At 50.6% G+C, this 27,085-nt stretch overlaps 1 protein-coding gene across 1 annotated transcript in view; it reads left to right on the top strand.

Annotated features, from left to right (window-relative positions):
* Nucleotides 1-27,085, top strand: part of MERTK (MER proto-oncogene, tyrosine kinase) — a 72,097-nt gene that overhangs the window by 6,680 nt on the left and 38,332 nt on the right. Inside the window, exons 2-6 of the mRNA XM_077812205.1 lie at nucleotides 1,367-1,562; nucleotides 13,052-13,493; nucleotides 15,976-16,076; nucleotides 16,382-16,555; nucleotides 26,815-26,901. Coding sequence (XP_077668331.1) covers nucleotides 1,367-1,562; nucleotides 13,052-13,493; nucleotides 15,976-16,076; nucleotides 16,382-16,555; nucleotides 26,815-26,901 — 1,000 coding nt within the window. The remainder of the gene's footprint in view (nucleotides 1-1,366; nucleotides 1,563-13,051; nucleotides 13,494-15,975; nucleotides 16,077-16,381; nucleotides 16,556-26,814; nucleotides 26,902-27,085) is intronic.

The raw sequence follows: 27,085 nt of genomic DNA, 5'->3' as shown, positions 1-27,085 counted from the left end.
CCCCTTAACCCACACAGCCCCGCTCCCGGAGCCCCCTGCCCCGCACAGCCCCTTAACCCGCACAGCCCCGCCCCCGGAACTCCCGCCCCGCACAGCCCCCCGACCGGAGCCCCTGCCCCGCACAGCCCCTTAACCCGCACAGCCCCGCTCCCGGAGCCCCCTGCCCCGCACAGCCCCTTAACCCGCACAGCCCCCCGCCCCGCACAGCCCCCCGGCCGGAGCCCCTGCCCCGCACAGCCCCGCTCCCGGAGCCCCCTGCCCCGCACAGCCCCTTAACCCGCACAGCCCCCCGCCCCGCACAGCCCCGCTCCCGGAGCCCCCTGCCCCGCACACCCCTTAACCCACACAACCCCCTGCCCCGCACAGCCCCCCGACCAGAGCCCCCTGCCCCGCACAGCCCCTTAACCCGCACAGCCCCCCGACCAGAGCCCCCTGCCCCGCACAGCCCCACTCCCGGAGCTCCTGCCCCGCACAGCCCCTTAACCCGCACAACCCCCCGCCCCGCACAGCCCCGCTCCCGGAGCCCCCTGCCCCGCACAGCCCCTTAACCCGCACAGCCCCCCGACCGGAGCCCCTGCCCCGCACAGCCCCCGCCCCGCAGAGCCCTGCCCCCTGCCCCGCACAGCCCCTTAACCCGCACAACCCCCCGCCCCGCACAGCCCCCCGGCCGGAGCCCCTGCCCCGCACAGCCCCTTAACCCGCACAACCCCCCGCCCCGCACAACCCCCCGCCCCGCACAACCCCGCTCCCGGAGCCCCCTGCCCCGCACAGCCCCTTAACCCACACAACCCCCTGCCCCGCACAGCCCCCCGACCAGAGCCCCCTGCCCCGCACAGCCCCTTAACCCGCACAGCCCCCCGACCAGAGCCCCCTGCCCCGCACAGCCCCTTAACCCGCACAGCCCCACTCCCGGAGCTCCTGCCCCGCACAGCCCCTCAACCCGCACAACCCCCCGCCCCGCACAGCCGCGCTCCCGGAGCCCCCTGCCCCGTACAGCCCCTTAACCCGCACAGCCCCCCGACCGGAGCCCCTGCCCCGCACAGCCCCCCGCCCCGCAGAGCCCTGCCCCCTGCCCCGCACAGCCCCTTAACCCGCACAACCCCCAGCCCCGCAGAGCCCTGCCCCCCGCCCCGCACAGCCCCTTAACCCGCACAACCCCCCGCCCCGCACAGCCCCGCTCCCGGAGCTCCCTGCCCCGCACAGCCCCTTAACCCGCACAACCCCCCGCCCCGCACAGCCCCGCTCCCGGAGCCCCCTGCCCCGCACAGCCCCTTAACCCGCACAACCCCCCGCCCCGCACAGCCCCCCGGCCGGAGCCCCTGCCCCGCACAGCCCCTTAACCTGCACAACCCCCCGCCCCGCACAGCCCCGCCCCCGGAGGGCGGTCGGCCGCAGCCGCGGGGCCGGAGCAGGAGGCGGAGCCGCCCGGCCCCGCCGCGCCCTGGAGCGGACTCTGGAGCGGCGGCGGCTCGGGTCTGTCGGCGGCGGGGCAGGGGGATCCCGGCACCGCGCGGCTGCCATGGGCCGGGACCTGCTGCTGCTGCTCCTGCTCGCGGCGCTGGGTGAGTCCCGGGGCGGGGGACGTGTGTGTGTGTGTGTGTGTGTGTGTGTGTGTGTTGCGGGGGGGGCAGTGTGTGTGTGTGTGTGTGTGTGTGTGTGTGTGTTGCGGGGGGGGCAGTGTGTGTGTGTGTGTGTGTGTGTGTGTGTGTTGCGGGGGGGGCAGTGTGTGTGTGTGTGTGTGTTGCGGGGGGGGCAGTGTGTGTGTGTGTGTGTGTGTGTGTGTTGCGGGGGGGGCAGTGTGTGTGTGTGTGTGTGTGTGTTGCGGGGGGGGCAGTGTGTGTGTGTGTGTGTGTGTGTTGCGGGGGGGGCAGTGTGTGTGTGTGTGTGTGTGTGTGTGTTGCGGGGGGGGCAGTGTGTGTGTGTGTGTGTGTGTTGCGGGGGGGGGCAGTGTGTGTGTGTTGCGGGGGGGGCAGTGTGTGTGTGTTGCGGGGGGGGCAGTGTGTGTGTGTTGCGGGGGGGGGCAGTGTGTGTGTGTTGCGGGGGGGGCAGTGTGTGTGTGTGTGTGTGTGTTGCGGGGGGGGGCAGTGTGTGTGTGTGTTGCGGGGGGGGCAGTGTGTGTGTTGCGGGGGGGAGCAGTGTGTGTGTGTGTTGCGGGGGGGGCAGTGTGTGTGTGTGTGTGTGTGTTGCGGGGGGGGCAGTGTGTGTGTGTGTGTGTGTTGCGGGGGGGGCAGTGTGTGTGTGTGTGTGTGTGTTGCGGGGGGGGCAGTGTGTGTGTGTGTGTGTGTTGCGGGGGGGGCAGTGTGTGTGTGTGTGTGTGTTGCGGGGGGGGCAGCGTGTGTGTGTGCTGGGGGCGCAGGGCGGTGTGAGTGTGTGTGTTGTCCAAGGGGCTCAGTGTGCGCGGGGGGGGCAGTATGTTTGTGTGGGGGGGGGCTGTAGTGGCTGCACGGGGGGTGCAGTGTGGGTGTGGGCGGGCCGGGGGGCTGTGAGTGTGTGCACACAGGGCTCCCCAGCCTGTGGGGAGGGCACGGTGTGGGTGCGCGCATGGGGGGCGTAGTGGGTGTAGTGGGGGGCTACATGGGGGGCGTAGTGGGTGTCCAGGGGGGCTACATGGGGGGCGTAGTGGGTGTCCAGGGGGGCTGTGAGCGTGTGAGTGTGCGCACAGGGCTCCCCAGCCTGTGTGGCGGGCGCAGTGGGTGCCCAGGCTGTGGGGCACAGTGTGGGGTCCCTGGGCAGCGCTGCCCTGGCAGGGCCCGGTCCCCACACACTGGCGGGTATCTGTGTGACCTCTTGGGCAGCGGAGCCTGCCCCCCGCTCAGTGCCTCTCTGGGGCAGAGGACCCACTGCAAGCCCAGGCCTGCTGTCTGCAGGGTTTAGCCTCCTGCTGCGGCCCATGGGGCTGTCTGGTCAGTGGGATGGGTGAGGGACGCTCTCGCCCCCTTAGAAGAGAGTTGTCCAAGGCTCCTGGGTGGGGGGGGAGCCCACTCCCCCAGCCCTGTTAAAGTTCTTACAGCCACCAGCCCAGCCGGAGCACCGCCTGCCGCTATCTGAGATGAGTTAGACCACGATGCTGGGATAAGCTCCCGTGTGCAGTTTTCAAATGGGCTAGTGTCTATGTTCTGGCCCCCTATCGGACATGCCAGCCTTGCTGGCCATTTCAGCACAGGCCATGGGCTCAATGGGCTGGGGTGCCTGAATTGCCCGCCCATTCCTGGAGCAAATCCAAGAGCACTCAGGTGCAGCAGCTGGGTGAGAACAGCGGGGTCATTGCACTGTTCTGCAGATAGAGGACTTCTCTTAGTCTGCGACCACGAATGTGCTGACCCGTCCCTCTCGAACACTAGGCTGTTTTGATCTAAGGGCTCACACGAGGGTGACCGCAGTCTCTTCCTCATATTCTGTTGTAAGCTGCTGGGAATTCTGTTCCCCCATGTGGATCAGGAGCTAGTCCTAAGTAGATGGGTCACCACTGGTTGTAACCCGTTGAAGATTCATGGTGAATACAGTGGGGTAAAAGTGTGGTACCTATAAGCCTGCAGAGAATTTGTGGAAACGTTCCTGGATTTACAACAGTGATCTGGTAATGGCTTGGCCCTCAGAAGTGAGAAAGTTACCAAAGAGACTGGATTCTTTCTGGTGTCTCTGGATTCTTTCTGTTACCTGAGATGCATTCCCACGAAGCGATTTAGAAAACCGTCTTTTGGGACGGAGAGACTGAAGCTGTTGATGAGATGTAAGCTCTCTTGATGGATCCGTGTGACCCTCAATGTGAGGAACGGAGATGTGTCAACAACACGTGGGAGGGGAAAGACCCATTTGTAAACACGGCTTTTGGCCCTTAATGAGGAATATAGGGTTAGTGAAGTCATGAATTCTAATTGAATTCAGATAGCTCCTTACTAGAACTGGAGTAGAGAAGTATCGTTTCAAGTGTGGGATGGCTTTCCCCATTTCCTTTTAAACCTTTGGTGAAATTTCTTGCATGTGTTAATAGACAAATATTCTTGTTTATGGCTTTATTCCCCAGTCTGGTAACCAGAAAGGAAACGGCCAAGCCCTCTGAGAGCATGGAGAGCTGGTTTGATATCTTTAGGTTTTTTCGGTCATATCTGCTTTTTTTATGGCTAGTTAGCTGGTCAGTCCGTTACACTGTAGACCACTGCGTCGTTGTCTTTTGAAATGTATGAATAACAACAAAACAAAAGGTCTAAGAATAAATTGTAGCTGGCTGGGTTGTGTCAGGAAGGTTCAGTTTCAGAGGTCCTTAGCAAGCAGACAAGAAAGTTTTCTCTGAGCAATCTGTTACAGAGCTGTTAAGGCATTTTTCCTCAGATCACTTGGTCACTGGGTTTTAGTACCATGTAAGTAAACAACAAGTAGCATAGGGAAGGTTCAGCAGCGGTCACATGCTCTTTGTTTGTGTTATGGTTAAGATTATTGTGCAGACTTAAAAAGCTTAGCTATTCTTTCAGCTTAAGACAGTTGTTTTGCATCTTGAACCGGGAGAGCATTTCTGTTTACTCTGTAAGAACAGACGAGACTGGGAACCAATTTTGTGACTTTGCAAATTTCTGTCTAAAAGTATCATTTTTCATGAGTAAAAATAGCAATCACCTTAGCAAAGAAATGTATCCAGCCTCAAACTTAGGTCCTGTTTGCTGGCTCTCTCTAACGTCCCCTCGAATTGTCTGTGCTCAGCTAGTCACAATGGGGAAATTAATGAGGTAGTAAAATCTTTGAGGTGTTTGATATTCAGGAGTATCAACCAGCTAAAAACTGGACTCAGTTAAGGCATATTGAATGTTCTTGTTGGGTAAACAGGTCACAACTTTCTACTCGTTCTTTGATTTACTTTATATTTATAACCGGTGAATATATTTTTGAAAGCAACAGGTTAATCAAGATGGATCAAATTCATGGTGTGACTGAAATATTGGTATAGAGGGGTGTAGAAAGAACAGGCAGGATTAAAAGGGAGGAGGTGTTGCATTATACATCATTTGTTCTGAGATACAGAAGGAGGCCAGATGCAGACCAGCTGAAAGTCTCTGGGTAAAGGTAAAAGGGGTGAAAAAACAGGGGTGATGTGGTCAGGGTCCAGTATAGCCCACCAAATCAGGAAGAGGAGGTGGATGAGGCATTTCTGGAACAAATAACAGAAATATCCAGAACACAAGACCTGGTAGGAATGCGGGACTTTAAAACCCCCGACATCTGCTGGGAAAGTAACATGGCAAAACACAACATTTCCAGTAAGTTCTTAGAATGTATTCGGGACAGCTTTTTGTTTCAGAAAGTGGAAGAAGTAATTAGGAGGACAGCCATTTTAGAATTGATTCTGACCAAGAGGGAGGAGTTGGCATCGCATCTGAAGGTGCGTGAAAGCGATCACAGAATCATGAAGTCGATTAGTTCAAGGAAAGGAAGGCATGAGAGCAGCAGAATAAGGACAATGGACTTCAAAAAAGCAGAGTTTAACAAACGTGGAGAACGGGTAGCTAAGGTCCCACGGGAAGAAAATCTAAGGGGAAAAGGAGTTCAGGAGAGCCAGCAGTTTCTTAAGGAGCCAGTATTAAAGGCACAACTGCAAACTATCCGAGCACAAAGGAAAGATAGGAAGACTAGTCAGAAGCCAATGTGGCAGCATCAGGGAGCTCCTTACTGACCTGAAAGTCAAACAGGAATCCTACAAAAAGTGGCTACATGGGCGAATTGCAAAGGAGGCGTACAAAAGAACAGCACAAGCATGTAGGGACAAAATCAGAAAGGCAAAGGCACCCAACAAGGAACATAAAAGGCAATGAGAAGAGGTTCTTTAAATACATTAGGAGCAAGAGAAAGACAGAGGGAAGCATGGGTGCTCTACTTAGCAGGGAAGGAGAGCTACTACCTGATGAAATCAAGAAGACTGAGATGTTTGATGTCTATTTTGCTTCAGTTTTCACTGAACAGGTTAATGATGACCAGATACTCAACACAATTAGTATTAACAACAAGGGGGAAGCCAAAGTTAGATGTATTCAAGTTGGCAGAGTCTGATGAAGGGTACTTGCGGATCCAGCTGCAGCAATCTCTGAACCTTTAGCAGTTGTCTTCGAGAATTCCTGGAGGATATCTGGAGTCTTAGAGGACTGGAGAAAGGCAAACATAGTACTTTTCTTTAACAAGGGGAACAAAGAGAACCCCGGGGAATTATAAACCAGTCAGCCTAACATTGATCCTTGGAAAGATACTGGAACAAATTATTAAACAATCAATGTGTAAGCACCTAGAGGATAATAGGGTTGTAAGGAATAGCCGGCATGGATTTGTCAAGAACAAATCATGCTAAAGCAACCTATTTTCCTTCTTTGACAGTTACAGGCCTTACAGATGGGGGGCAAGCAGTAGACATGATTAGTTTTAGTAAGTCTTTTGACACCATTCCATGTGACACTCTCCTAGGCACACTAGGGAAATGTGGTCTAGATGAATTTAACATAAGGTGGGTGCACAACTGTCTGAAAGACCCGTACTCAGAGAGTATTTATCAGTGGTTCAGTGTCAAACTGGGAGGGTGTATCTAGTGGGGGCCAGCAGGGGGTCAGTCCTGGGTCTGGTACTATTCAATTAATTTTCGTTAATGACTTGGATGATGGAGTAGAGAGTATGCCTATAACATTTGTAGATGACACCAAGCTGGAGGGGTTTCAAACACTTTGGAGGACAGGTTTAGAGTTCAAAACAGTTGTGACAAATTGGAGAATTGGTTTGAAATCAATAAGATGAAATTCAATAAAGACAGGTGCAAAGTACTTCCCTTAGGACGGAAAAATCAAATGCACAGCTACAAAATGGGGGATAACTGTCTAGGCAGTGGAATTGCTGAAAAGGATCGAGGGGTTATAGTGGATCACAAATTGAATATGAGTCAACAATGTGATGTGAAAAAGGCTAATATCATTGGGTGTATTAACAGAAGTATCATTTGTAAGACATGAGAGGTTATTGTGTCCAAATCTGGGCATCACACTTTAGGAAAGTGTGGACAAATTGGAGAGAGTCCAGAGGAGAAGCAACAAAAACGATCAAAGGTTTTAAAAAAACCTGACTCACTGAAGGTAGGGCAAGAAGCAATGGGCTTAATCTGTAGCAAGGGAGATTTAGGTTAGATAGGAGGAAAAACTTTCTAACTACAAGTGTAGATAAGTTCTGGAATAGGCTGCCAAGGGAGGCTGTGGAATCCCCACCATTGGAGGTGTTTAAGAACAGGTTGGACAAACACCTGCCAGGATGGTCTCGGGGTTACTTGGTCCTGTCTTAGTGCAGGGGGCTACTTGATGACCTCTTGGGATCCCTTCCAGCCCTGCCTTTCCATGACTTGGTGGTAAGCAGCCATAACTGTATTGCCATCAACACAGCAGATTGATCCAGCCAACAGTGTATTTTGCCTATCAAATCCAATAGAAGTTTTTAAAAATAATCTAGTAAAATGATTTGTGTGGGGAATATTCTCCAGATCTAGAATCTTAAAATACCCAACTTTGTTTCTGAGAAATTATTTTAAAATGCTACTTTTAGTTTGATGCAAGATTGGCCTCGGGAGTGCCATCAATCTAGGGAAAACTCAAATGAATAGCTCCAAAGGAGAAGTACCATGTAAGGATGGAGGGAAATGAAACCTTTATAGGAGGTTGCTATTAGCTTTCCTTGGGAAAATGTTTGAAAATCTAGTCTGGTTGATGGAATGTGCAGCTGGGAAAGACGAAACTAATTGGGTGGTCTGATTTAAATCAAGGTGATTCAAAACAGTGATTTAAATCACAAATTTTAAGCAACTTTTCCATTTGTACATGTTATTTTCTAAAGAAAGGTGCATTCTCATGGGTTGACATAACCATTAAAACATGCTTATTTACAACTCAATAGAGCCTTTACACTAGATTTGGTTCATTGTTTTGCTACCTAGGAGGGTGCACTGTAATTATATACATTTGTTTAAGCAATTATATAGCTTAATAACTTCAGATTCCTATTAATTGTATATTTTTAGTATGTTAGAAAACGGTGAATGATTGCTTATTTACTAGATAAGAAGAACAGGAGGACTTGTGGCCCCTTAGAGACTAACAAATTTATTTGAGCATAAGCTTTCGTGAGCTACAGCTCACTTCATCGGATGCATAGAACGGAACATATAGTAAGAAGATAGATATATACACCCACATACAGAGAACATGAAAAGGTGGAGTAAGAGGCTAATTAATTAAGATGCGCTGTTATCAGCAGGAGAACAAAAGTTTTGCTCATGCTCAAATAAATTGGTTAGTCTCTAAGGTGCCACAAGTACTCCTTTTCTTTTTGAAAAGTTTTGTAGTGATAGTCAAGATGGCCCATTTAGACAGTTGACAAGAAGGTGGGAGGATACTTAGCTTAGGGAAATAGATTCACTATGTGTAATGACCCAGTCGCTCCCAGTCTCTGTTCAAACTCAACTTAATGGGATCTAGTTTGCGTTAGGATGGTAACTGGAATTACACACAACAGCAAATACAATTTATTTTTATGAAACAAAATGACCTTAAATGTTTTGGATACATAAACTTCTCCTATCAAAACATGATTTGTATTTACACCTAAATGATTTCTTAAAGGAACAGAGGGATTTACTGTAGTCAGTGAATTAAGCTGATTATTTTAGGTCAGCCTGAGCAAATTTTCAAATACGCCTAAGTGAAAGTGACTGGCACTTAAATTCCTACTCCTGTAAGTCTCTTAAAAATGAGACAGTCTCTTAAATTTACTTACTTTGACCTACGGAGCTATTTTTATAAAGCTTGACCTCAGAAGTTCCATGTTTCTCCCCCAGTTCTTTCTTTATATGGAAAAGCAGCCTTTAACTCAGAGTTTTTGATAGAGGCTCATGGATTTCCATATTTATTATTTCTGTAAATGTTTTAAGAGATTATAAATGTAGGTGTTAACATATTTTGTATTAAATTTAGACTGTATGTTAAAGAGGTTTATTTTTAAAAAGAAAAACTTAGTATAACAAACGAAATTAAAAAAATCCTATTTTAAAAAAAAATTAAAAATGGTTTTTAAAATCACCCTGAATTTTAGTAGGCGTTTACAGGCAATTCTTCATCCTAATCTTCAGTTTTTTTCTCATAAAAGGAGCTCAGGTAAGGCAGCTTTAAGTAGCAGTCAATTGTGCTGCAATTACACTGCAGTTAGCGCACCCCCACCCCCCCAGGGGCTTGGGCTGAGGGGCTGTTTAATTGCCCTGTAATTGTCAGGACTCAAGCTCTGGGACCCTCCCTCCTCACGGGGTCCTAGAGCCCAGGCTCCAGGCCGAGCCTGAACATCTGCACTGCAATTAAACAGCCCCTTACCCCGAGTCAGCTGGCGTCTAACTGGGGTGCAGACATACCCTGAGGTTACAAAATAGGGATTGGAATGTGCGGGCAGCATGGTCGGTCGGTGAAGGCACATGGTGAACATCACACGCGAGGTTAACTCCAGGTTAAGGGAAGTGTGTGTTTGTTTGGTCTGGGAGCTCCCATATTTCTGTGAGTGGGGGATTGGCATTCCCACCCTGCACTGAACACTCTGGTGACACTGTACCATGTCAGCTCCCCCATGCCCGGCTAGAGGTTTGGCTTCTGTAGCAAAGAAATGCATACCAGCAGAACAAAATCCAGCAAATACAGTCAATACCAACAAACACCAACAAAACACATTTCTGCCTGTGCTTGGCTATTCCTGGGATCTCTCCTGGTAACATTACACTGTCCCAGACCCTAGATCCCTCCCCCCACTGCACTTTATATCCCGTCTGGGATTTAGAGGCTGAACTCGCCACAAGTCAACAGGAATGAATTTGTAGCCCCTGTAGGATTCTAACCCCTGCCGAGGGGTAGCTCAGCAGAAGAACCCTGACGAAGTGCCTTCCAACCACAGATCTCTCAACCCTTTGTGATCATTAACCACTTGTGTGAGGTATGATTTATAAAAGGGGATAAATAAGGGTACTGAGGCATACAGGCCAAAGGACTCACAGACCCCAGGTCTCAACTCCCACTCATGGGCTTTAGCCGCAAGTCCATCCTCAGTGTTGTGGTTCTCTCCGTGGCTCTGCCAGAGAACTGCGGCGTCACCCTGCAGAAGTCATGGAGTTTACGATGCTGCAAGTCCTTGGGCAACTCGCAGCAGCAAGTGCAAGGCTGTCACACAAGGGTGAGCCTAGGCTATGCAGGGACCAAAGTTCATGTCAGCCTGAGGGATATGTAATCAGGTAGCATTCCCACCCTATTCCTAGCACAGTGTACGCTCGCTCTCGTTGGTCCAAACTTCTCTACTTCCTGAGGTTTGCCTTTATTGTGAACTTAGCAACTGCAAAACGTTCACCTCAGCCCAAATGTTTTCCTGAGCTTCGCTCTCTTCCTAGGGGCTTTCACTGAAATCGCCCTGTACTGAATTCTTTCTGCCTGGGGACACTCAGATCCCTGAATGCTCCCAAACTGGAGCTCCTAGAGCCCACCTGAGCTGACCGGGTGGCTCAGTGGCAGAAATCGATTTCTCCCACCTGGCGTCAGAGAGTCCTTGAGCCTGCCGTCCGGTCACGGCTAGAGCTGGGCGAAGAAATGATTTTTTTCTCCTGTTTTGGTCAGCAAACTGAAACACCAGAAAAAATCTCCAGTTCTGTTCTGAACACTTTTGGAATTTGGCAGCACATCGGAAAAGTCTGTTTTGGGTCCTCAGGAACATTTCATTCCAGTCCTGTACAGAAAGGGGTGCGTGGTGCTGCCCGTTAGCCCGCTGGGTAGGGCAGTGCCTGGGAGACCCAGTCTGACCTCTCCATTCAGAGGAGGGATTTGCATCACATCCCCTCTCGTCCAGGTGAGTGCCTCAATCACCAGGCTGCCATTTTTTCTCTCTGGCCCAGTGACTATTTGTGTCTATACAAAGTGTAACAGCTTCAGCTGGAGGGATTGACCCATCCCAGAACAACCTAGCGCCTGGTGACTAGGATGCTCACCTGGGAAAGAGAAAACTGAGGCCAAGTCCCTGCTCCAGAGTGGGGATTCAAACCTGCATCTCCCGCACCTTAAGCCAGTGCCCTAATGTTACTGGGCTAAGCCCCACCCCCACCCCCCTCCATGGGCATGGTTTCCGAAGCTGGCCCTGCAAAGCATTTTCCCAGCTGAAACTAATCGGGTCAAGTTGGTGGAAAGTTTCAGGTCAATTGAAGCTGCGTTTTTGAGCGGCTAACCTCTTCGTCCAAAAGATGGAGCCCAGCTCTGGTGATAGCATAATCCTCTGCGCCGAGCACTAACATGCGTGGGGCAGGCTGTGGGTGGAGGAGACCTGGGTGTAAATCCTAGCAGGGCACACGTTTCCCCGTAGACCTTCCTTCTGCTACGAGGCAGGCATGACGTGGGGGCTGTACAACAGTGCTCTCAGCACTGCGGGGTCGGATCCTCTCTCTCCCACTCCTGGCTTTTTTGATCTTCCACTTAGTGCCCAGCACTCTACCCCAGGACCATGCAGGTTCAACCTTCAGTCCGTCCGTGCTTCCCCATCATTTGACATTTCTGTGGCAGAAGCACCAGAGGCCCCCCTCAGAATCACACCCCAGCTGTGTTGGGCCCTGTACAAACACCCAGGAGATGGGGTCCCTGCCTCAAGGAGCTCGAATCCATCCTGGGGCAAACACCTGCACCGAGCCCCACTGACTTCCATGGTGCTGCATGGTTACAAAGGCCTTGTGAGACAGGCAGGGCATAGCTCATGTCTGCAGTGCTTTGAGGCACTCTAATGGGATGTTTCAGAGTAACAGCCGTGTTAGTCTGTATTCGCAAAAAGAAAAGGAGGACTTGTGGCACCTTAGAGACTAACCAATTTATTTGAACATAAGCTTTCGTGAGCTACAGCTCACTTCATCGGATGCATACTGTGGAAACTGCAGAAGACGTCTTCTGCAGTAGCTCACTTCATCGGATGCATACTGTGGAAACTGCAGAAGACATGTGAGTGAGCTGTAGCTCATGAAAGCTCATGCTCAAATAAATTGGTTAGTCTCTAAGGTGCCACAAGTCCTCCTTTTCTTTTTTTTAATGGGATGGCATTCTGCAAAGCCAGGATCAGTCGAGTGCAGCGTGATGTCTACGGCCAGGGAAATACCAGTTTTGTCTTCATTGCGGGGTGTGTTGGAATCAGTACGTAGGAGATGTGGAGCCTCATGTTAATGGCAGCATCTCGGTCGGTGGGTGCTGGGAAGAGGGCCGTCTGGATGTCAGGAACGTGACTCGTTGTCTAGATGACACGTGTGCATGTGGCTGTCTTTGGCTTTTTGGTGTGCGTGGATTGTTTTGAGTCAGGTTTTGTTCCGCAGTGAAGGAGACATTTGGGGACACTAGCGGGGTGTGGACAGGACTGACCATAACATCTGGGCCAGACACATCCCCCCTGTGGAAAACACCTGGGAGTATGGCGGGGGGTGAGAATGCTGAACCTCGCCTTTACAGCGCTCTCTTTGCGCCGCCCTCCTGGGGGAGGGCTTCGGGGGCACCAAGTTGTCAGGGGGTGAGGCCTTCCACCCCACCAGATCTAGGGGCTGCGTGGGGAGGAGCACCCACAGATCCACAAAGGGAGGAGCCATCACTTATGGAGGCCGGTCCCTTCACACAGCTGTGCCCCTTCCCCCCCGCCCCCCAACTTGCGGTGCTCTCATTGCCTGAGCAAGGGGCCGGGCTCGGCAGTATCGGTGAAGGGGGTCTCTGCGGCCGTGGATGGTATTTCAGGCCAGTTGGTGGAGCTTCACCAGCCGAGGGTCTGGCTCATGAACACATGCTGCATAGAGACTGGGGGTCTCTGCGGAGACGCCCTCCTAGTATTGGGTCTGCTCCACTGTGGGGATGGGGTGTGCCTGGGTCCACCGTGCCCGGGGTGAGGCCGTGGAGAATAGAAGCGTTGGGACTTCGGGGCTGCTGAGATACACAGAATGCCGAATACCGCGGCGGGCTCGCTGCTGGCAATGAACAGGGACATAAACCTGGGTCTTATTTTGCAGAGAACACTGAGGGAAAGCAGGAGAGGAGGATGTCCCACCTGTCGCCATCCACGCAAGCATTGTCGGTGGACTGGCCAGCTGCGCCTCGACACCCCCGCTCCCTTCTAACCACGATGCATGATACCCCCAAAGCTGAAGCACGAACACCCCCCACGGAGCCATATCCTGACCAGGCCAATGCATCTCTCTTGGACGGAGCCTCTGCGGCCCACTCTCTACAGCTAATTAAATTCAATCCCACAGTAGGCCATGTAGTAATTAATGAGCATAAAGATTTCACGTTTAACTGCTCAATTAAGGTACCTCATTTCTTATTCAACCAAGACTCTTCTGTCATTTCCTTGTGGAAAGACGGGAAGGAGCCGCAGGAGCCTGGCCGCATGTCCATTCGACATTACCAGGTCATGGACGATGGCGAAATAACTATGATCTCTACCTTCAGGTAAACTAGCCAGCTGTTTAAAAGGTGGTTTGCCAAGTGCCATCTTCAGTTCAAGATGCAGCTAAAAAACTCTCGCCCAGCCCAGTAGCTTAGATCTCTGCACGCAGATCCCTGCAGAACAACTGCGAAGAGTGCCCCTGGAGCTCCGCCAGCAGGGTCAGGCCCCGGGATAGATTTCTACTTGGGGGGCTGTGGTGTTTGCTGATCAGTTAGGTGTTTGTGAACCAACCCTGTGGCTAGGGTAACAGTCGGGGGCTGGTGGAAGTTTGGCTGTTCCAGTCTTTGATAACAGCACAGGCTATTCATACCCTTCCTGACTTGTCAGGCAGGTAAAACTGCAGACCTGAAAAGCTAGTTTAAACCCTTTCTTGCCTGATGGAAAATAGGAATCCGGTGATGACAGAAAACACAGGCTCACCCACATGCCCTTTGCTTTAAGTCAGCTTCCCCAAAGCAAACCCAGGACCCTGATCTCCCACCCCCCTGCATGACAGACCAAGGAACAGAGCGGGTGGGAGATAGAGCTCCCAGATGGTCCGGCATGAAGCAGGGGCTGGGATTGATGTAATCTGAGCCCCCAGTCATGGCTTTTTTTTAAAGAAGGCAGATCCTCAGTCCCGCTGCGGTCAGGACGGCTGGACAAGGAGGCAAGGTTTGGCTCTCAGATGGGACAGAGCTCCTCTCTGTCTTAGGGTCAGATCCACTGGTGATAGCATTCAGCAAGGACTCACACCCAGGACCATGGCATAACCTTCACTAGGCAGGAATCGGCTGCATGAAACCCACAGTGTAGGGAGGAAAAGGAAAGGAAGATCCACTAAGCCAAACATAGGTTTCAGAGTAACAGCCGTGTTAGTCTGTATTCGCAAAAAGAAAAGGAGTTCTTGTGGCACCTTAGAGACTAACCAATTTATTTGAGCATAAGCTTTCGTGAGCTACATTGGATGCATCTAATGAAGTGAGCTGTAGCTCACGAAAGCTTATGCTCAAATAAATTGGTTAGTCTCTAAGGTGCCACAAGTACTCCTTTTCTTTAAGCCAAACATAGACTCCTACAGATACTGTCCCCTCCCGCACTCCTCCTCCCACACAGCTTCTGAGTCCATAGAAAAACCCAGCTTGTCCATGACTGTCATTTACAAGAGGGCCCCAGAGCTGTGTTTTTCACCATTGTGGTTTGTAACAGGACAGCTGTGAGACAATCCTGAAACAAACACATATGCTGTTCTCAAAGCAAACATCCCAGCATGCATCAGGTTCTTCTCTTTCAAAAGCCCCTAAAGTCACCTAAGAGTACCCATTGTGAGGGGATGAGGTTATGCCCCTAAAGTGCTTTGGAAAATGTTATCCCTAGGCCTTTCCATCCCCATGCCATAGGGAGAGACTGAGAGTAGGAGCTGGGAGGGTGGGGGGGGAATCTGCTGCACGGTTCTTGTGCAGGGGGGTCACTAAGTGTGTGTTCCTCGTTAACCAGGTGCCTGACTTGAGACCCTGGGGACTGATGTAAAAAGTGCTGAGGTCTCAGAGCACGACTGAAGTCCCCGGGAGCTGGGTTTGGAATGTATATAATGCTAAGCCCTCTGCAAAATCAGGTCCTGGGTGTCTCAAATTGTGCTCCCAGAATTAGTGGGCACTTGTGACTGTAACCTGTCTGTGCATCAGTTCCCCTTCTGTCCTGTAGGGGTAATAGTGCCGTGAAAAAATAAACGTTAAGAAATGTGTGAAGCACTTAACGATGGCAGCGTGCCGATGCGCACCATAGAGAAGCCTAGAAGGACGTTAATAATTCTATTTTCAGAGCAGGGTTTGAATAGTGGCAACCACAGACCCACACATTAAATCCTGAGGATAAAACAATCTATTCGGCAGCTGCTCAGTAAGTGAGCACCAGCCACCCTGTGGACTGAATGAAGCAGGGTCTTCTGGGGAAAAAGCAGGTGATCCAGTAATTATGGTGGGTCTTGCCCACATGCTCAGGGTCTAACTGATCACCATGTTTGGGATCAGGAAGGAATTTTCCCCTGAGTGGGTGTTTTGCCTTCCTCCACAGTATGGGACACAGGTCGTTTCCAGGTTTAAACTAGTGTAAATGGTGGATTCTCTGTAACTTGAAGTCTTTAAATCATGATTTGAGGACTTCAGAACTCAGCCAAAGGTTAGGGGTCTGTTACAGGAGTGGGTGGGTGAGGGTCGGTGGCTTGAAATGTGCAGGAGGTCAGACTGGATGATCATGACCGGCCCTTCTGGCCTTAAAGTCTTTGAGTCCAGTCAAAGACTGTATCATAATGCATATACACAAGAAGGTTGCATCTTTTGAGTGCTTGACTTTGCAACCGTAACATTCTTTTAATGCCATTTTTGTGGGTAATACCTCCTGAGATCCAGAGTGAAAGTGTTCCAGCATTTCTCGTCTTTGGTGCCAGTGCACGGAAGCTGTTGCTGTGATAAGTCTCGAGGTGAATCCTTTCCTCTCCCCTGACAGCATAACCAATGCTCAGCGCTCTGATAATGGGTCCTACAGCTGCAAACTGAAAATCCACAATGAGGAAATTGAGTCAGACCCCATCTTTGTCCAGATGGAAGGTAAGCCGGGGCCTGAAAGAGGCATTTAGTAACAATGCCAGCGCACTGGCAGGAGAGCTCGTGGCAGGGGTTGTGCACGGGGCTGGGCAGTGGGGAGCGGGAGTTGGATGGGAGTGGGAATGAGCAGGAGATGGTGGAGCAGGCTGGGCTACCCAGTGTGGGAGGCAGGTGCCAGGGCACACAATGCCTGTGCTGAGAGCCACCGTTGCCCTGGCAGCGATGCTGGCAGGCCTGGACCTTATTGACTAGTAGTATTATTGTTGCAAGTGTTTTTAAGGTGCCCGTCTCCTCGTCTTTCTGCGTAGGGCTCCCCCACTTCCTTCGGCAGCCCCAGAGGCTGAACGTTACCAGGAACAGACCGTTCAACCTCACATGCCAGGCAGTGGGGCCCCCGGAGCCCGTGCAGATTTACTGGTTTTGGAACAGCAGCAGGGTGAATGACCAGCCGTACATTTCCCCCTCGGTCCTGACTCTGCCAGGTGAGTGTCGCCCAGGGGTGGTTTCAGCGCACAGGGGGCCGTCGCCGCAACAGGAGCGTGGTAAGCTCCGCGGCTGCCCGGCTTGGCTGGCTGGCATTCGCCGATTGAACTCACTGGCGGGCGGTTGGCTGGCTGCGCCTGGCTAACGGCTGGCACGCAGAAGCAGCCAGGAACACGGTGGCCCTTGCCTTCAGCCATCCTGCTCTGCAATAGACGTGATCTCCTCTCGCTGCAGGGCTTGCTCCCGTGTCGAATTGACGGTTACATCCTTGCACTTATAGACAAAGAGTCAAACCCTGCCCTGACAGACACGTTGGCCTAACGGGGATCGTGCCACGCCCCATTCCTCCGTACCACCTTAGAATGCAGAACCTGAACTGTGACCCCCACCAGGGGCTGATGCTGCAGTGATTGTTTGCTGGCCTCTGGCGGTCTGCAGGAGGCCCGGCTGGTCAAGGCTGTGCTGATCCCGGCTGGCCTCGAAGTCTATAAATCAAGGGCTCTTCCCGCGTCATACCCTTCCCTGGTGCAGGGCTGTCTAGCAGACCGGTGAGGTGATGCCTCTGAGGTCAGGGTTCATGCTTTGTTACACGGTGGTGGTGGGGAATGTGGGGCGTACATTGTGTTACTCTGCCCATTGGAGTGCGTGGGACCTGGCTCTAGAACCCATCAGTGAAAGTGAGGAACATGGTGTGTTAAATGAGGAGCTTTAGCTGGCTGTGGAGGGTTTGTCTGGGTGCGTGCTGCCCATAAGGGTATGTCTTCATTGCAGAGTTAACCCAGGCTCTTTCTGGGGTGTCTCTCCAACCCCTGACCCATCCACACACACTGGCTGAGTGTGATGCTGTTTTCAAGCTGGGCTCTCTGGCCTGTCTGGGGCTATAGGCTAGAGCCTCTGTGAGGCTGGTAACCCGCCCGCTTGGCAGCAAGGACACAGGCTAAACTCTTCCAGTGCTGGTAGTCCTCCAGTGCCCGCCTACAACAGCTTCTCCCCCGACTCCCCATGTGCCCAGAAGAACAGACGAGTTTTCCCACCGTTCTCACGCGAGAGCAGCTCAGCACAAAGAACCGTGGGATAAGGCCCGAGGAGTCCTGGTTAGCCCAGTGACCTGAACTGGCTTTAACCTCGGAGCACGGCATGGTTTAGTATGGGGGGGTTGTGAGCGCAGGTATATTACAGCACTTGTTAGGGATCTCCTCCCAAATTTGAACAGTGAAACCACTTCAGCTCAGCTAACTCTCTGACTCGAATGAGCTGGACCATGAATTATTTGGGAGGTAACAGGATTTTGCACGTCCCTGTGAACTGGGCCTCTTGCATGGCAGCACAATGCTTTACGCTCGGAGTGAGCGCATGGAGAGGGTGTGAAGTGAGCCCTAACTCAGCTGAACTGATTGTTCCTGAGGTGAAAGTCCCTGCTTTGCCTTCCCCTCCAGGCTCAGTATGGTGAGGGTGAAAACAAAGTCATTGCTCAGGCTTGTCTGACAGTGCAGCTTGCTGCGGGCCCAGGGACCTGCGTGGGTCAGCAGACTCGATCCCCGTTCCTGAGTCAGGCAGGAACACGGAGCCGCGGAGCTGAGGCTTGCGAAGTGGAATGGACGGGGACACTCGTCATACCCCAAGTAGCTCCCAAAGGGGAGGCAGAGGCTATGTCTCCCCACTGGGAGATACAGATCGGCTTTGGTCATGTGAAGCTAAAGGGCTGGTTTTGGGGCTTCGAGCCAGTTTCAGTTTAGGGTTGGAAATTTCTTCTGACGAGGAAGTTTGCAATCAAACTCCCTTCCCCGCACCTAGAAACAGACCTTTCCAGCCAGCAGCCCCAGGGAACTGCGAGCACCAAGTCTATGGAGGAGGCTGTTTCTGATAAGAAGATGCACGTCTTGGTGCAGAGAGCCCAGAATTGCAAGGGAAGTCAGCAGGTGGCTCTAGCTTTGCTATGGTGCTTCTGAGGGTCGGGTCCCCTGCCAGCCCATGCAGCAGTCCCCTTAGGGTGTGTCTACACGCCAATTAACACTGCCCCCCCCCCCCCCCCGCAGCTGGGCCGTGTCAGCTGACTCAGGCTCACGGGGCTGTAAAACTGCTGTGTAGGCCTCTGAGCTGGGGTGGGAGGAAATGAAGTGAAATGAGGAAGTGAAAGCGGCATTTACTGCATTGTAGCTGGGTCCTCTCCATGGCCGGGTCATTGCGTGTATTTCCTTTCCTCTAAGGGCTGGATCCTCGGGACTCCTGCTGTGAGCGTCCGTGAGAACAGGCAGGGCTGGGCGGGAGGTGGGCTCTCAGGCGGGCACACGTGGGAGCTGGATGAGGTGCATTCAGTCCGTCCGTGTATTGAGTGATCTGAGAGGGTTATAGTGGGTGCAGGATCCCTGGGGCTCCTGGGCTGGATTTTCCCCTGAGGCCATCGGCCGCAAATGTAGGTCAGAGCAGCTATGGGACTGCAACTCCTCTGAATTGCACCGAGCACTCCTAGGCTGGAGCCAAGGATCAGGGCCCTTGGTCGTCCCCCCTGGTTTTAGCTTTCTCCCCAGACTCATCGCTCCGTGGGGTTGAGCGTTAGCACGTGGTTTCCCGAGAGGTGCCTGCTGAGTTTCACTCTGGCCTACAGCCTGGCGTGACCCTGGTGTGAGTGTTGCTGAGATCGCACCTGGTTACGCTCTGTTGCTGCTGCCAGGGGACCCCAGGAGGGAGAACAGGTGGGGATGTAGAAGAACTTTGGATGTGCATGGAGGGTAGGGAGGGGAATGAGGCCTGGCAAACCAGGATGAGTAAGGGAGAGAGACACGCACTCTCTGCAACAGACCTTATTCGCACTGTGATGTAAAATCCAGGAGGATTTTGCCATAAAAGATCAAAGAGGGGAATTTGCTTGATTCACTTCCAGCTGTACATGTGGTATGCTATAGCTGGCATGTTTTGGGCTCCAGAGTGAGATTTTAAAAGGCAGCGAAAGCTGGAAGATCTGACTCATCCCTTCTGCATTTTCTGTCTGTTTAGCAAACTCTAGGTCGGATGGTTGGAGCAGTTTTTCTTTCACAAGTCGCCCTATTGGCGTCAAAGGGACAACTTGCATGAGCAAGGGCTGTTTGGTTGAGCAAAGGATTCAGTGTAAGACCCTGACCCCCGGGATTATGGCCTAGAAAATTAGAAGGTAAAAATAAATCCTCTTTCCAAAAGCGTTTTGAAACCATTGGAAAGAACGCTGGGAAATCCCAGCTCTGCCAAGCAGATAGGACTGAAATACAAGGATTGCCTTGTTTTTATGGGATTTTTAATCGAAAACGGGAAAACTTCAGAGATATGTAAAAGTAAGGAAGGAAGCCCATGAATAACCCCTGCTCCCCATTAAACAGTTCTGTGCCAAGCATTTCTTATCACTGTGAGAACAGGAGCGTGAATAAGGACTCGTCCATAACATCACATCAGCTGAAAAATATATCCCAAGGAGAGAACGTTGGAAACGAAACTTGCAAAAACATGCAAAAAGCCGATTGCAAATGGTTAAGTCCCATTAGTAAAAGTCAGTGGCTAGGAAGTGAAGGCAGTTAGTTTTGACAAACACCACTGTGCAAAAGGCTTGGGGGCACTATTAGAGCTAGTCGGACCTGTCATTAATTTCAGTAGGAGGTGGGCATACTTTGTTGTCATTTAGGTGCATGCGTGCTCTCTCCGTGCGCTCTCCCAGCTCTGTGCAAACAGTTGGTTCAGCAGACCTCGACAGCACTACCAGAAAGAACAACCACTGGCATAGTTCAGTGACAAAGGCACTCGGCCAGGTTTATTGCCCTGGCTCCATGGCTACAGGTATGCTAAAACACGAGTACCCTGTGGCAAGGACTCAGCCCAGTCTGCAGCAGGACTTTCTGATGCCCCCTTGGCCACACAAAGGGTTAAGGTGAGGTACCCCAGTCTTTACAGACCGAGACAAACATCTTCCGTGCCACCTCCCATGTTCCAGGACACCTGCTTGTTGCCTCCCTTTGTATTATGCTCCAAGTGTCTTGGGCAAAACATCCTCTTATCTAGTGTTAGCTCAGGATGACCCTGAGCTAATCTTCTGGAGTGTGTTCTCACGTACACCCAGTATCTGTTGCTTCTTAGAAGTACCTGTGTTTTAGCCACGCTGGCAATACTTTTGCCAAGGGCGCATATCAGACGGCGCGCTTGTAAACATCTGCTTTAATCCATGGCCTGATTTTGGTTCACGGCCTCTGGTTCAGGCCTCGAATCTTGCACCAGGCCCAGTGCTCCAGGCTCTCTCTCTCCTACATACTTTATAATACTTCTAGGATAATTAAAGAGTAGCTATACTGTAGTTACAGCCCAGTTCTAATTACTGATAGCTGTCATTACCATTAATTCATATAACCAAAAGGTGTCCTTCATGTCTGCTTTACTCAGCTTTGCCCAATTGGTCTCCTGCCGAATTCCTGTCTGTCTTTTAGAATCCCGGTACATTAACTCCATGGTAACCACCCTGTAATTATTGGGAGTGAGGAAACGCCACATTTCCACCTCAGATATTTAACTTTAAGAGAAGCAGTCGGATGCTGAGAAGCATTATGAAAATCTGAATGGAAACTAGGAATTCCTCAGAAACCTGCAACATGTTTCATTTCAGGCTTCTCAAGCTCTTCCCCCTGGAGATACCAGGCACAGTGCTAGAATTGGTGGTAATTAGTCTTATCAAAAGTTAGAACAGTTCTGTAACTACACGCTAGTTAATGATGTTGTAATATGATGTATATCTAATGAGGGTAATACTCCTACAATCATTAAGCTCTTGCTTGTATAATCGTAAAGGGGATCCAAGTGTGGATGAAATCTTGATATCCATCATCAAAATGTCCTCTTGAGCATTGCTCGTTTTTATTTTACATTCTGCCTCCTAGTCTGATGGGAGCGGAAACTGAATGAGCCCTTGTTTACTGAATGGATTCAATGTGTGGAACGTATATTGGGGTGTGGCGGGAATAAGGGATAATAGTGATAAATAATACAGAGAGGTTGGAAAAGGGGCGATCTGTGGATTTGGGCAGCTTGGAAGATGAGCCAGCGCTCCAGAAGATGTAAAGTGAGCCAAGTTCTAACAACTCACTGGTTTGTTTCACTGTTTGCCAGACTCTGGGAAAGGGCAACAGGGGATGGATCACGTGCTAATTGCCCTGTTCTGTTCATTCCCTCTGGGGCACTTGGCACTGGCCACTGTCAGAAGACAGGATACGGGGCTGGATGGACCACTGGTCTGACCCAGTAAGGCCGCTCTTATGTGCTTATGTTCCTTACTGTACCCTTTAGCTTTGGAACCCATTGGCCCTTCTGCAGTAGTCTAGGCTCTGAATATGAATAATTCACAACATGTTAGGTCTGATTTATTAGCCCACTACACAATCGTCTACTTACAAAGGGCCAAGCTGATGGCAAAGCGTCCATTCACTTTAAAGGGTCAGGATTTGACCCATAACAAGCGCTTGTGTTTCAGTGCTGCAGCAGCCTCTGGACCGAGAGACCATTTTCCCTACCCCCGGTGCGTGTCTCTGGGCAGGTGATTGATCATGGCAGTAGCAGTGCTGGGCCTGCAATAGGGCTTGTTGGCAGCTGCCGCCCCGGGAGTCCGTCTGAGAGCAGAACGCACCAGCAGTGCGATGGGAAGATTCCTTTCCCCAGCTCTCCTACTGAGCAGCAAGGGCTACAGCTTCCCACCCCATCCTTGGAGCGGGCAGCAGGGGCCCTGTAAGTAGGAAAATATACCCCTCCCACTCAAATACCCTGCGGTGGACAGGGACGGCGCCTCCAAATCGCTGCCTTAGACACAGATTGTCCATTGGCAAAAAATGTGTAGGTGGGCGGCTCTGCCCCGCTGCAGAGGGGCTGCTGGGCTCCTCCCCTCGCCGGCAGAGGTGGCTTAAAGAATTGCTGCCCCCTGGTTACTTCAAGTGAGGCACTTAAGTTTGGGCGCCCTCCCCAAACTCCTTAGGAGAGCCCTGGTCTCAGTGGCCTGTCTCTGTGTCCTGCACGCCAAGGAACAGTGTCCCCCCGGCGTCAGCGTGTAGGATCGTGCCGAGGAGGAAGTGGGCTGGGAAAGGGGACACCCAGACTCTGAGTCTGCTGTGGTACCCAGAGGATCCCACAACATGTTGTGTACATACTTTTCCTTTCCTCTTGGATTCTGGAAGCACTGCCCGGTATTCTGGCCTCTGTCCCACTGGGTAAGCCGCCCTTTCAGATAAGGGCACTGCCGACATTCCTTTGTGATCAGCAAAGGCCAACACAAAGCATAAGCAATGCCTTCATCCTAGTGTTTTAGCTAGAAGCCAGTCAGCCTTAGATTGTCTGTCCCCGCTGGAGCGCACCAGACCCCTCAGTCCAGATCCTTTCCCAGCAGGGGTCTCTCAAATCCCTTCCCTGTCGACCCCAGCATGGACCTGGGCAGGTCGAGCGGTTTCATTTGCAGGGAGAGGGCTGGAATTCTGGGCCCTTCCAAACTAGCGCTAAAATATTTGTATGAGATTTAAACTTCCCTGGCCTGACTTAAGGGCAGGTAGGGGACTAAAAACTCCCAGGATGGCCAGAGACTGAGGTCCCTCTATAAAAGCCCAGGGCCGAGACCGCAGCTGGTGCGTCTCAGCAGAGCCTGTTGACTGCAGTTGACTACGTCACGTCACCCCAGCTGAGCATCTGGGCCACAGTGTTCCTCTTTGGGAGTGAGGGTACTGGCAGACAGAGGTGGACCCGATCTAAAAGTCCCGCCTGGAGATTAGCATCAAAGTTCCCCTGCCTTTAGGAACAGGTGCTGCACAGGGCATGGGGGGCTTTGGTCCTGTGCCCACAGAACAGGCAGAGGGGTGGGCTAGCCAGCTCTTGTCATTGTAGGACGTGTCTTGCTCTTTGTGCCTAGGAAATGCAAAAGAAGGGAGCTCTTCAGGTGGCTCTTTAAACTGCCAGGGCAGCCACCTCTGCTGCATGTTTAGGAGGGAGCAGTGTGAGCCTCACGCAGCACAACCCCAGTGGCCACAGCAGCTGGCAGCACCAGCAGGTCCTGGGGGGTGGGGTGGTGGTTAGGTCCATCCTGCGACATTCCCCAGAACGCACAGTCCCCTTGCAGCAGTCCAGGATGCTCCTTTCTGCACAAGGCTCACGTTCCCGTTGGTAAGAAGTGAGGTTTTGGGTGAGGCACAGTTATCCGGATGGGGGTCACATCTGGACCCCCGGGGGTTCCGCTGCTGTTATCACACTTGGATGATGTGAGCAATCTTTAAAAACAAACCAAAGGATGAAAGGCTATTCTCATGGGTTCTTCCTCTTTCTGCCTCTCCATTTCTCAAATGGGGCAACAGCTGCTACTGTGGGCTACAGAACTGGGTCTTCCTCCTTGGTTTCACACTCTTACATTCTCTGCTTCTTAGTTAAAGTATTTGGGTGAAATCCTGACCCTACTGAAGTCAGCAGGAGTTCTACATAGGTTTTTATACCGCGCTCATCACGATAGTATCTGGGCGCCTGGCTTCACTGGGACCAGGGTGTCACCTTTCTCCTCCCCTGTTTCCTGGGCTGCATGTGCAGAAATGCAGCCTACGGCAAATTTGAAGTGGTTAGGGCAAAAATGGGTTATTCATGTTCATGGGGGAAAAAATAACTTTTTAAAAATAAAAGAACATAAGAACGGCCATACTGGACCAGACGAAAGGTCCATCTAGCCCAGTGTCCTGTCTTCCGACAGTGGCCAGTGCCAGGTGCCCCAGAGGGAATGAACAGAACAGGTGATCATCAAGTGACCCATCCCCTGTCACCCATTCCCAGCTTCTGACAAACAGAGGTTAGGGACACCGTTCCTGCCCATCCTGGCTAATAGCCATTGATGGACCTATCCTCCATGAATGTATCTAGTTCTTTTTTTAACCCTGTTATGGTTTTGGCCTGCACAACATCCTCTGGCAAGGAGTTTCACAGGTTGACTGTGCATTGTGTGACGAAATACTTCCTTTTATTTGTTTTAAACCTCCTGCCTATTAATTTCATTTGGTGACCCCTAGTTCTTTTGTTATGAGAAGTGGTAAACAACACTTCCTTATCTACTTTCTCTACACCAGTCGTGATTTTATAGATCTCAATCATATCTCCCCTTAGCCGTCTCTTTTCCAAGATGAAGAGTCCCAGTCTTATTAATCTCTCCTCATACGAAAGCTGCTCTGTTGCCCCTTTCTGAACCTTTTCCAATTCCAATACATCTTTTTTTGAGATGCGGTTACCACATCTGCACACAGTATTCAAGGTGTGAGCGTACCGTGGATTTATAGAGAGGCAACATGATATTTTCTGTTCTATTATCTATCCCTTTCTTAATTATTCCAAGCATTCTGTTCACTTTTTCGACTGCCGCTGCACATTGAGTGGATGTTTTCAGAGAACTATCCACAATGACTCCAAGATCTTTCTTGAGTGGTAACAACTAATTTAGACCCCATCATTTTATATGTATAGTTGGGATTATGCTTTCCAATGTGCTACGTTGCAGTTATCAACCTTGAATTTAATCTGCCATTTTGTTGCCCAGTCACCCAGTTTTGAGAGATCCTTTTGTAGCTCTTTGCAGTTTGCCTGGGTTTTAACTATCTTTAGTAATTTTATATCATCTGCAAATTTTGCCATCTCACTATTTACCCCTTTTCCCAGATCATTTATGAACATGTTGAATAGGAATGGTCCCAGAACAGACCCCTGGGGGACACCACTGTTTACCTCTCTCCATTCTGAAAACTTACCATTTATACCTACCCTTTGTTTCCTATCTTTCAACTAGTTACCAATCCATGAGAGCACCTTCCCTCTTATCCCATGGCAGCTTACTTTGCGTAAGAGCCTTTGGTGAGGGACCTTGTCAAAGGCTTTCTGAAAATCTAAGTACACTATATCCACTGGATCCCCTTGGTCCACATGCTTGTTGACCCCCTCAAAGAATTCTAGTAGGTTGGTGAGACATGATTTCCTTTTGCAAAAACCATGTTGACTTTTTCCACCAACAAATTACGTTCATCTATTTGTCTGACAATTTTCTTCTTTACTGTGGTTTCAACCAGTTTGCCTGGTACTGAAGTCAGGATTACAGGCCTGTAATTGCCAGGATCACCTCTGGAGCCCTTTTTTAAAAATTGGCGTCACATTCCTGCTTCTGATGTACTTAAAAAAATGTTTGCTGTTACTTTTTGAGTCTTTGGCTAACTGTTCCTCAAATTCTTTTTTGGCCTTCCAAATTGTATTTTTACACTTCATTTGCCAGTGTTTATGCTCCTTTCTATTTTCCTCACTAGGGTTTAACTTCCACTTTTTTGCCTCTCACTGCTTCTTTTACTTTGTTGTTTAGCCACGGTGGCTCTTTTTTGGTTCTCTTACTATGTTTTTTGGGGTATTTAAGTTGAGCCTTTATTATGGAGTCTTTAAAAAGTTTCCACACACCTTGCAGAGATTTCACTTTTGGCGCCGTACCCTTTAATTTCTGTTTGTTTAACCTCCTCATTTCTGTGTAGTTCCCCTTTCTGAAATTAAATGCTACCGTGTTGTGCCGCTGTGGTGGTTTTCCTGCCACAGGGATATTAAATTTAATTATATTATGGTCACTATTACCAAGCGGTCCAGCTATATTCACCTCTTGGACCAGATCCTGTGCTCCACTTAGGACTAAATCAAGAATTGCCTCTCCTCTTGTGGGTTCCAGGACCAGCTGCTCCAAGAAGCCATCATTTAAGGTGTCAAGAAACTTTATCTCTGCATCTCTTCCGGAGGTGACATGTACGCAGTCAATATGGGGATAATAGAAATTCCCCATTATTATTATTAATTTTTTAATTTTAATAGCCTCTCTAATCTCCCTGAGCATTTCACAGAAACTGCAAAGTCTCCCCTTAAATTCTCTTCCTCATGTGTGAAGGAGTGTTGATGATCAGGCATGGTTCATAGCTAGCTGAACAACACCTGGGAATTAGTATCTTTGTGTGGCGAATGAAATTAAATGAGCTTGAAAGAAATACAGGGTGGTGAAAGGACTTCCCTTTGTCCTGCTAACATTCACCACCGCCTGGCCATTGTCCTGTTATATTGTACTCTGTGTATCGTATGACTTTTAAAAAACTAACTTTGTGTTTGTGGATAATCTTAGCACTATACCCAGATGTACAGCACTCTTTTCCAATCTATGTATTATATAATTTTTTTTAACATTAGCTTTAATAAAATCTTTAAATCTGTTTATTTTATCCGACTGCAGGTCTTAGCGAAACTGCAGTGTTCAGCTGTGAAGCTCACAATAGGAAAGGACTAACTGCATCGAATGAAGTGAAAATCAATATAAAAGGTAAGTGATGAACATGAAATCTGTCTCACTACTTCTGCCAAGGTCTCTGCCTAGTAGACTGTGTGTGGCTCCTACCTGAGCCTGCATGGCAGTGAGACCATGGAATGAGGTTATTGCTAAAGCTGGTCGGGAATTTTTGGACAACAAATTTTGCACTAGAAGATGCCGATTCATCAAAACCAAG

Source organism: Eretmochelys imbricata, chromosome 3, assembly GCF_965152235.1.
Source record: "Eretmochelys imbricata isolate rEreImb1 chromosome 3, rEreImb1.hap1, whole genome shotgun sequence".
In the NCBI taxonomy this organism is placed as follows: domain Eukaryota; kingdom Metazoa; phylum Chordata; order Testudines; family Cheloniidae; genus Eretmochelys; species Eretmochelys imbricata.
This window is presented reverse-complemented; position numbering and strand designations above follow the sequence as displayed.